This window comes from Phalaenopsis equestris, unplaced genomic scaffold (genome assembly GCF_001263595.1).
Source record: "Phalaenopsis equestris unplaced genomic scaffold, ASM126359v1 Scaffold000136, whole genome shotgun sequence".
Taxonomy (NCBI): domain Eukaryota; kingdom Viridiplantae; phylum Streptophyta; class Magnoliopsida; order Asparagales; family Orchidaceae; genus Phalaenopsis; species Phalaenopsis equestris.
This window is the reverse complement of record NW_018164578.1, coordinates 1,487,248-1,498,981: the sequence shown is the minus strand read 5'-3', so window position 1 is coordinate 1,498,981 and position 11,734 is coordinate 1,487,248. Positions and strand designations below refer to the sequence as shown.

Below are 11,734 nucleotides of genomic sequence, written 5' to 3'. Positions count from 1 at the left end.
TATATATATATATATATATATATATATACATCACCAACAATTTTTTATTATCCGACATGAATCTTGAAACATGGCACGGATCTCGACATAATATTTTTAGCACGAGATGTTCAAATATTGATAAAAACTCATCTAGAGCTCTGATTTCAGCAAACTTATAGTCAAATTAACCGGCTGACTGACCCGATGAGACGAACCTAATGATATCACTCCAATCTGAGTGAAATCAATCCCAAATCAAGTCATTAAACCATTCTTGAAGGATTTTCGAACACATTTGGAAGATCAAACAGTTGTTGAATCTGACAAGTTTATGGTCAAATCGAGCATCTCAATAAGACAAATCTAACAAGTCTAAGATCACTCAATTTTGACATCATTAAGGCATCCAAATGTCCATTAAACACTATCTGATTGAAAAAAGTTATCTGGATCGTTCGATCAAAATGGTTCATATTTCTGCATTAATGACACACATAACACTATAAATCTACCCCCCTTATGAGGGGAGAGCTGGAGGTCTTGATGAGCTGCAGCTCAGCATCACCGCCGTCGATGTCGACTGTCGCCGACCTCCATTGGCCACTGCCTACCATCATTGGCCATCGATCACCTCCATCGACCACCACCTACAGTCGTCGACCACCGCAGACCTCCATCGACCACCTGTGATCGTTGTCGATCATCGTTGACCATCGTCGACACCCGTTTGTGAGAAAAGAGCACATTATTACAGTTCATGTGCCAACAACGAACTATCTGGTCATCGGCTCATGCAGCTTCCAACTCTAGCCCCCGCAGCCTACGGGAGTCATTCATACTCGCTCCTATGACATATGTAGTTCACTACTCGTGCAACTCTCTTCGGCCCTTACAGACTACGAACGTCATTTATACTCGCCATTTTGGCTTTTGTGGTTGTTCACAGCTTGTGCAGCTTCTGACTCTGGCTCCCCTGCGGCCTATGAACGTCATTCATACTTGTCACTATGACCTATGCTGTTCACAGCTCCTACAACTGCTTACTACGACTTCTCTTACCAATCAACGCTTCTGAAACAATTATCTACAACACTCACGACGTACTACTACCTCCACAATAGTCAACAATGACCCTTGCATCCCGCTGTCACCAAAAACTGCAGCGAGATTATAGTTATACAAATTTGTATTTCCATATTTTCTAATTTAGGAGAAGAATGAACATGTATACACATTATTCATAGTGAATTATTTCAACTGAGCTAGACCTCGTGGTTATTCTTCCTTTCAAGCTTTCCATGTAAAAAATAGAGGTGTCTTTTTCTATTTACTTCTCTTCTTTTATCTGTGTGTGTTGAATTCTCGTGCAACGCTAAGACGATAATTCATTACTCTACCACTGCGAATTTTCCGACACGCATCAATTATATAAATAAAATTAAATTAACAAACATATATTTTATTATATACTTAATTGTAATATAATTTAATATCAATATGTATATAATTTAAAATAAGTTCTTCATATCTTTTTATTTTAATGAATTTGCTAATTTGTTAATATTTGCTTATGTTGTTTTTTTTTATTGCATAAAATCTTACTCATAAATTATTTATGTTATTTGTAGGCATGTTACCAACACAACTTGAACTCGACTCGAAAAATTTGGATTAGAGTTGACCCTAATATTTAATGAGTTTGGTTTAATTTCAATTTTGATACTGGTTAATTTGGTTTAGTGAATTTGAACTTTTAGCATTAATTTCAAATTTGAGAGTTTTGTATTTTAATTTTGTAATCTTACTTTGGAGAATTTAATTTTTATAATTTTGGTAAATTCAATTTTATTTACTAATTTTACTTTGGTGAATTTATTTCAAATTTAATTTCATTTTTTGTGTGTTTTGATTGTAATTTCAATTTTGGTTTAATTTGATAATTTCATTTTAAATTTACTTCCTTGATTTTAATTTTTGTTGTTTTGTGATTTTTGGTGGATTTTGATTTTATGTGATTTTGATTTTAGTGATTCTGAATTTGATCTTTATGATTTCATTAAATTTCATTTTGTTTATTTTAAATTTTATTTGTATTTTGAACTAAAATTGGTGATTTTCATTTTTCCTTTTCTTTTATTAAAAGGCAAATCATATATTAGTTTAAAATAAGCCTCATACTCAATGTGCTCTCTACAAAAAGAGAAGTGCAAAGTGCCTAATGAGAGAGACTAAATAGAAGACTTATGTTCCTATGGTCAAATGGCAACTTAAGGTATTTCCAAGTATATAGGAACTAAACTTGAGCTTCAATGACTTGAATTTAATCATCTCAACCAAGGGTTATGAATTTGAAATCAAGTGAATAAAAATATCAGGAGTGACGAGATGTTTGAAGTCCTACCTTGGTATTTGTCCAATCACTAGTCATCTAAGAAAACTATTAAAGAAACCCTAAGGTTAGATCATAGGATCAAGAGAAAGATAGAACATAGTAGACCTCATGTAAAAATGAGGTTAACAAGCACTCCTGAGCTGCTTAGGGTGATCCAAGGTCGTCATCTTTGAAGAATGATAGACATGTTATTATATCAGTGCTAGAGGAGCGCTATCAACTATGTGAGGCCAACAAAGACTCGAGGCCATTGTAGTGCAACAAAAAGCAGATTATAGATCGTCGTGACAAATGACCTCTGAGTTTAGTGGATGAAGAGGAGGAGGAGGGAGAGGATGGAATGAGAATGAGTTTTTTTATGATGCTTTGTATGAGTTCTTCAAATACTGAACAAGAACAATAAATAATTAATGTATACATATTTTATGATTAGATTATAAATACCGTAATTATTTATTGTTCTTGTTCAGTATTTGAAGATTATCTTATGTATACATATTTTATGATTAGATTATAAATACCGTTCAATCGACACTTTACATATTTCAAATAATATTAATTAAATTTTATTTATTTATTGTTAATACATATTTGTGCAAAATGTTCTTTGTTGTGTTGGTGATTAGCAAATGTTTGTGATATTTGTTGTGTGCACATTATAAAAATGTAATCATTCCTTTTATATGTTCACGTTGCGACAGAAATTCCGGATAACATTCCGACATAATCCATCTTTCTAATAGAAATTGTGGAGGAACACAAATGACGACGCAAGTTTGTGAATGCAAAAGTTGGGCACAAATTATGTAGTTAACATTTAAGTTGCAATGAGTCGTGTTGAAATTGGCTAACGTCGACAATATCGAATGTCAATGTTGACGGCGCTGATTGCATTTGCTACATCCATTTTTACGTGGACCATATATCGAACACAAATTCACTGTTAATATTGTTTTCACTTCATCTTTTGACAAATTAGCGTTAGAATTGACCAACGTTAATTTGGCAAAATTCTAAAGTAACCTTAAGTGTTTGATATGGACCTATTTGAACTCGAATTGGATCACTTTCGATGTCATTGATTCGGTCGTAGAGATGCTCAACTTGACTATGAAATCGTTGAAATCGGGGCTCGAATGTTATTGAATTTGAAATATTTCCGACTAAAAAATGCATCGAGATTGGTGCTTGTCAATAAAAATTTCTTGATGAAACATCAACACTCTTCACAAAATAAATTTAAGAGCATCAAGATCTGACTTGATCATCGATTGTATTTTAAAGTAGTTATATTTTGTTCCTTGAAATGAGAAAATATACCTTTAAAAATAAGCAACTTGCTATATTTGGATCCAATACTAATTCAATATTTTATTTAATCAAGTGTTGAATTTAATTTTTATTTTTGTAATATTTGATTGGATCTAAATTAAGTTCATGAATAAATTTAATTAATAGCATGCTGCCAAATACCACCTTAGATAAGTTAATATAACAATCATATCAAATTATTTGAATGAAAACATATTTTTGATTGCAAAAATTAATTTGAATGATGTTTTGATTTAATATTAAAGATTTGTGTATAAAATAAACTAATATCAATGTTTAGTGTTATACAAATAAATATTTAAAATCTTTATTTTCTATTAAAAAGTTAATTTTAAATTTATTTTTAATACGACGCAAAAGTTTAAATTTTATATAAAAAATATTAAAATTTAGGGATAAAAATTTTATAATTAACATGAAATCCCCTAATCTCTTTTCATCTCCTCTGAACTTCCGAACGTCTCCTCTCTCTCTCTCTGATCAATGGCAGAGCGGGAGAGTCCAGTGGTTCTGATCACCGGCTGCTCTGAGGGCGGCATTGGATACGCGCTTGCCCGGGAGTTTGCCTCTAGTGGCTGTCTAGTGACGGCCACTGCTCGGTCGCTAGCCTCTATGAAAAGTTTGCAAGGAGACCAAAGGTTCCTCCTCCTTGAGCTTGACGTACTTTCTGACGACTGCATCCGGAAGGCAGCGGAAGGCGCAATGGAGAGGTTTGGTCGGATTGATATTGTGGTCAATAACGCCGGCATTCACAATGTCGCTCCCCTAGCGGAGGTCCCGATGTCCACCTTCGAACTCATCATGAGCACTAATGTGTATGGTGAGTATCATTCAAAGCGGATTTATTTGCGTTTGCTGATCCAAAATTGGTATCTCGAGATTCTGCAGGGAATTTCCTGTGAATTTAGGTTGGACTTTGTTCTGAGTTTGGGGAAAATGGAGTTTCTATTCGTTTTGAGTACAAATCTATTTATTTTTCTTAGTTACCTGTTGGGCTGTACTCATCTCCATGATTTTGATTTTAATTTTTTAAATGGCGGTGAAATTGTATTTATTTCTTTCTTTCTTGACTCTATTTTAGAATGAAAACCTACATTGAAGGAAAAATCGCTTCAAGGACAAGTCGTCATGCCCAATCAATTTTGTCTGAGTATTCCATAAGCTAAAGAATAGACTGGAGTAGGCCCTTCTTTCTCACTGGATCATCTGATTTTAGGCTTTGTCTGCTACTTTCATTGAGTTTTAGATAGTTTGAGGAAAAAAATGTTAGCTATTTAAGATATTAGAATATTTTAGACTGAATATTTCTTGGAGATGATTACGACATTATTCATTATAAAAGTATAATATCTTTGTAGTAATCGATAATAACAATCTCACCCTGTCGAGCAATCCCAAGGAAATGGCGTGCTATCACTTCTGCAGAACTCACCATTGTTGTGCATTTACAACAATACGAGTGATCAACACTGCTGATGCATAACTGCTGCACCTCCATTAATTGATACTATACTCTCCTCTCTCCACTGTGTATAAAAACTGGTTTAACATACATGTACTGGCTATAGAAGTTTATTATTACTATACAAGTTGCATAACCACTGCTATCACTCTGCTGTTTGATCACTTCTGTTGTTAATTTTTTATTTTTGAGTTTATTTTGTTTTGTTTATGTTTTGATTTGATACAATACATGTTTGATTATTTGATTAAAGTATGATGGTTTTTAAAAATACTCAAAACACCTAAAAATTGTTTTGAGTGTTTTCAAAAATATTTTAATTTGTTTTGGGAAAAAAAATATAAAACATGTAAAAACACATTGAACAAATATATTTAAAAAATAAATAAAAATAAAAGAGAAAGTAGATCCCAAACAAGCCCTTAGGGATTAAGGTTATGTTCTTCAGTTAAATTTTCAATTGGTATGCATTATAATAACTTTGATTGGATTTGATTGATTATGTACATTTTTGATCTCATTGCATATAGCTTGTCATTTAATTATTAATCTTTGAGTGTGATCATACAATCATTGAATGAGTATGGTTGTTTTGGTCATGATTAGGATGGTACTAAGTTAATAACCTCTAGTGATTAGGTTAGTTGCATGTTATGTGTGTAGCTTATATAAATAAAAGAACGTTGAATGTTTATGTTCGTTCTCTAGAAAGGGTTAAGATCACGAGGGGATACACTTTCGTTTGGCTGATAGAAGCACCACTCGATCGTTGAGGGGGGAATACGTGAGATTAACCCATCTGTTGGAACTTCATTTACTTGTCCTGATGCCAGGTTTGTTACTGTGCTTTCCTTTTCAATATGTTTGAGTTCATGATGCAGTAGTGATGATGTTCGACCTACGTTAGGGGGGCATTTACATACATACATACCATCCAATTCTTATGTATTTACATATCTAACATTTAAAATTTACTTTTTACATTTATATAAGCCAAAAATTTCATATCACATAAAAAATACCACTATTTTAACTTTTAAAAGGTGAAGCACGCCATTTCAGGCATAGGTAGGGTAGCATATATTTAAAAATTGATCTTTAGGTGTAAGATATGTAAATAGATAAGAATTAAGTGGTATGTATGTAAAACTTCCTTAATATAAATGGTGAGGCTGGCGTTGATAGGGGATTCTCTCATTGATAGCAGTCCATTAGTCAAGTTGATCTTTGCTCCCTTTGGCCAGCTTTGTGTAAAAACTTTTACCCATTTGGATTTGTCTGGCAATATGGGGGTTTCCAGCATGTCACGAATTGATTCATCCCTTGTTTGGCTGTGCTATTTGCGGTGTTGTCCTTTTTGAATATGAACATGTTTAACAGTGTATAGTTTAGCATTTGTGTATGTCCATGTTTATGCATATGAAAAACGTTTTCCTTATACTTCCGTGGTTGCAGGGAGAGATTTTCTCATGATTTTGCTCATCCTTGTTTAATATGTTAATATGTTCTGGGTTGTCCTGTGTTTCAGTCAGCACTCAAGTATTTTTATTGGAGTTTGGTAAATAGTTTTCATGTCCTCTTTGGTATTTTTCAGTAGGATTTTAGTGTTTATAGGTACTTAACTCTATTGTTTGGTATTGATATAATTTTTTTTTTTAAATTATTTTTCCTTGATTATTGATCAAAATTCTTGATTTGATTTTGTTCAAGTTGTTTTTTGCCCTTGAACTTATAGCTGTTATTAATGAATTATTAGTGGATCTGTTGGAGGGCTAATATAGCTTTCTTTCTTTAAATCAACTAGAATTGCTGATTGAAAGTTATTTCAAACTTATCGATTACAGGAATGTTGTGTAATTTTGCTGAGTTGATTTACTTTCATGTAAAAAAAGTGCATTATGAAATGATTTATTATTGTTGGTTATGTGGATTGGTAATTTGGTAGTATATCGTTGAAACTGGGATGTTACTAATGATTTCTAAAGTTTGTGCCTTCAGTCAGTTTGTTTTACTTGACCTCCCAAATCGATATGAAATGCCCAAGCAAGAATTGTCTTGGTATGCTAGTGAGAAAACTCGTCTTGTTAACTTTAATTTCTATGTATCAATGAATTTGGATCCTTTTCCAACTATGGTGTCTTACATAATGGATCTTTTTGCATTGTTGGAGAGATCTGTTTTTTTCAGTAGCAGGCATTGCTAACTTCTGTGCTGCAAGTTGAAAATTTTTAGTGCAGCATATGTTTGAGGCATTTCAGCAAACAAGCAAGCAAGATAGTCTGTTTTTTTTTTTATCCTGGAAAACTGGTTCGACTCAACGCATTAATTTACTGAAATAATTCTCAATTTTTTCCCTAAAGTGATATTACACCTTTTAGTTGTTGGTAGAGCTGCAAATGAATCAAACGTCGGACATGCTACTTGTATCTTGGCTCGATTAGAGCTTATTTCCAATGGTTTGATTAACTATTTGAGTCAGGTCAAACACTTCGTTAATACTTGGTTGCTATGTGAGCAAGCTTGAGCAGCTTGTTATTAGATTTATTTATATTCATGAAAAATATCGTTCAAAACTTGTCAATAAGCACATTAAGGAACTTGATTACGATTTGACTAAGACTTGTTCATGAATAGTTTCGTTTACATTTTTATTTTTTATCCTCAACCATTTTATTTTGATATGGTTCGTTTTTCGAAACAAGTTACTCATATAAAGTTCGAGTAAGGCCCGATTATAGATTGTTTATTTTGTTAAACGAGTTGCTAGTTAATGGCTTCATAATCCATATGTTAACCAAGCTTTAATTGAGCTTGATCTAAGTTCTAATAGGATATTCATAAATGAGCTTGTGCTTAAACACATTCTTAAAAGCTCTGATAAGCTCTAATAGAGGTCGAGTAGGCTTTTAATAAACATTTTTTTGTTGGGATAATGTCATTGCATGGCTGTTGGTCAATTGAGATAGTATTTTTTTTCTTGTCGATACATTCAGGATCCAAATCAACAAGCAAAAACGATGAAACGACAATAAATAAATGAAAAAAAAATTCAAATGAGGGCTGCTCTTATGAAAAATAAATGAAAACAAGCAAGATAAAATGATGATCTACTATTCAATGGTAGATCATTTCTCCTACAACACAACCCTAAACGTTGCTAGGAACACCACAAGAAAAAAAAGAACACAACAACAACAAAAATGCATCCAAAAAAGAACAAACCCTAAGTTATTCCCCTTAATAGAATCCTTCCACAACATTTCCAAACTTTTTTTCCCAACTTTATCTCCAAACTCCTTTAATTTCTCGTCCTTGAATATGTGATTAAGGCCCTCAGGGACCCAACTGCTCTCTGCTTTTTTCTGCCGCTACAATCTGCTGCCCCGCTCCTTCTCACGGAAAAGACGGGCCCGCCTGCTGCTGTGGCGGGCCGGTTGGGTGGCTCTAGGCCGGTCCAGGATTGACAGGTTCACTTACGGGAGTAACTATACTCTCCTTCCAAAGAAGTACATTGTTTTCAAAGTGGAAGGATAGAAACTTCTTGTGGATCACCTCATAAGGCTCCCGCGTTGCTTTATAGTGTAACAGTGCTTTCCACTTAACCAATACCTCATTTGCTCTCCCTGCTCCTCGGCGCACTCCTTCGATCTCTAGCAGCTCTAGAATCATCTTCAAGTTCTCTGTCATTGCCGACGATAGTGTAAAGGAGAGTATGATTTCCAATTACACATCTCAGCTGTGATACATAGAAAACTGGATTTAGTGCAAATAATTGTGGTAACCTCAAACGGTAGGTTATTGCCCCAATGCGTGCCATCACCTCATAAGGTCTAAATTATCACGGCGAAAGTTTCTTGATTCTCCTCCTGGCCAATGTCTTCTGCCGGTAAGACCTCAGCTTCAAATAAACCATGTCCCCTGGGTCAAATTGCATATCTCTTATGTGTTCATCTGCTTTTCTCTTCATGATTTGTTGAACTTTAAGTAGATGTCCCTTGAGCTCTGCTATTATCTTGTCTCTCTCTTCTAAGTATTGATCGATGTTGAATACCAGTTTAGCGTTATGGCCGTAAGGTATCAAAAATGAGGTGATTGCTGCTCATACAATATCTTGAAAGTGATGGCCTATGTTGTAGTGTGATACAAAGTATTATACCAATCTTCGACCTACACAATCCACTTAGCTCATAATTTTGGGGTATCAAATACAAAATAACGTAGATATGTCTCCACATTCATGTTAACCACCTCCGTCTACCCATCGATCTGGGGATGATATGCAGTGTTTCTTTTAAGGACCGTCCCTTGCAACCTGAATAGTTCATTCCGAAAGTGGTTGAGGAACACCTTGTCCCTATCCGATACAATCGATTCTGGCACTCTGTGCAAATTGACCACTTCCCAGATAAACACATTTGCGACTGAGATTGCAGTGTAGGGACATTGTAAGGGATGAAATGTGCATACTTAATCAGGCGATCCACTACTACCATGATCATCGTGAACCTTTCTGACCATGACAACCCCTATATAAAATCCATCATCACTTCTTACCAAACCTTTCCTCATAATGCTAATGGCTGTAGTACTTTCCTGGTGTCATGGTCTAGTATTTGTGCCGCTGACACACATCGCATTTGGCCACTATAACTTCTACGTCTCTGCGCATCCCCGCCCAATAAAGCTCCGTTGCTAGACAACTGTAGGTCTTCTGTACCCCTGAGTGTCTCCCGATCACACTAACATGAAATTACTATATTAATCTGGGAATATATTCCGACGCATTGGGTAGCACGAATTGCCCATGGTGGAGCAGCTACTACCCTCTTAATGCATATTCAGGATGATTGTTCGGATCCTATAGTAGCTTGGCTCTTCCTCAGCTCCTCATCCCATTTGCTCTCCTGTCTTAAGACTTTCCACTCCGGGACTGAGGGTACCGATAGGGTATTCGGTTGGGTTCCTAAACCGTTCTCGACATTGTGTCGGCTACATTATTCTCCAATCCTGGCAAGTATTGAATATCGAATACATATCCTAGTAGCTTGGATAGTCATCTCTGATGCTCCTCAGTCACAATATGCTGCTCCAAAAGATACTTTAAACTCCTCAGATTTGTCCTAGCCATAAAATGTCGTCTCAACAATTAGGGCTGTCACTTCTGAATGGCTAAGACAATCACTATCAATTCCCATTCATGTATTAACTTTCGCCCCATTTTCGTCGCAAGATTTTGGCTGAAGTAGGCAATCGACTGCTTGTCCCGCACGAGCACTACTTCCAACCCATACCCCGACTCATCTGTTTCCACTACAAATGGTTTATTGAAATTTGGAAGTGCTAATATTGGTACACTGCTCATGCCTCTCTTCAAATGTTCAAATGTTTGTTTTGTTGCTTACGCCGGTTTGAAATTCTTTTTTTTTCAACTGCTCCGTCAGTTGTCATATTATCGTGTCATATCCTCTCGCAAACTTTCAGTAGTAGCCGTCGAGACCCAGGAATCCGCTCAAATCCTTCAAACTCCTTGATCCACCATAGCCTCGATCTTGGATTGATCCACTGCTATGCCCGTTTTGGTCACTGTAGTTGTCAAAACGGCTCGTTGCACACGAACAGTTTGTGTACGACTCGTTAAGAAGCTCGTGTTCGATTCTTTCGCTAGATTAACGAGCCAAACACGAATAAAGATTTTTTCGTTCGTGTTCTTCTCGTTTTGGATATGATTATTTACATACATACATATACATACATATACATACATACATACATATACATACATATACATACATATATATATCATATATATATATATATATATAATTGGTGAGTAGTATTTTTAAATAATTTAATTGACCACAAGGTTACAAAAATTTATAATTAACTATAATTATTAATTTGAAAATTAGAATAAAAATTTATTAAATTATATTTAAATGGTGTTTTAATATAAATAATATGATTTAAATCTCACCCCAACCTTAATATCATATATGTGACTGGGGTTGTCAAAATGACTCTTTGCGAACAGCTCGTGTTCGACTCTCTAAGCAACCGAGTCGAACACGAACACATTTTTTTGTTTAAAATACAAAAGACCCGAACCCAAATAGTGATATTTTTTTAACAAGCCAAACATGAGCGAGCCCAAGCTCGTATTCAGCTCATCGACACCCTTATTGGTCACCACATGCCCTAGGTACTATACTTGTAACTGTGCAAATGAACATTTCTTCAAGTTGACATACAACTGGTGCTCCTTCAACGTCTCCAGGACTGTCCTTAGGTGTCCCACATGTTCTGTCTCTGTATGCTTGTAGATTTGAATGTCATCAATGAAAACTTGGATAAATGTTTGGAGGTAATGTTGAATTAACTCTATTAGGGATTGAAATGCCGTTGTGACTTTGGTGTGGTCAAACAACATCACTAAGAGCTTTTAATGTCCTTCATGTGTCTTGAAAGCTGTAATATGCACATCCGCTGAATTTATCATGAACTGGTGGTATCCTGACTTAAGATCAATTTTTGAGAAAATGACTACCTCATAAAACTCATCCAGTAAC

At 35.0% G+C, this 11,734-nt stretch overlaps 1 protein-coding gene across 1 annotated transcript in view; it reads left to right on the top strand.

Annotated features, from left to right (window-relative positions):
* Positions 1-4,152: 4,152 nt before the first annotated feature.
* Positions 4,153-11,734, top strand: part of LOC110021646 (NADPH-dependent 1-acyldihydroxyacetone phosphate reductase-like) — a 34,311-nt gene continuing 26,729 nt past the window's right edge. The window contains exon 1 of the mRNA XM_020720216.1: positions 4,153-4,526. Coding sequence (XP_020575875.1) covers positions 4,190-4,526 — 337 coding nt within the window. The 5' untranslated portion in view covers positions 4,153-4,189. The remainder of the gene's footprint in view (positions 4,527-11,734) is intronic.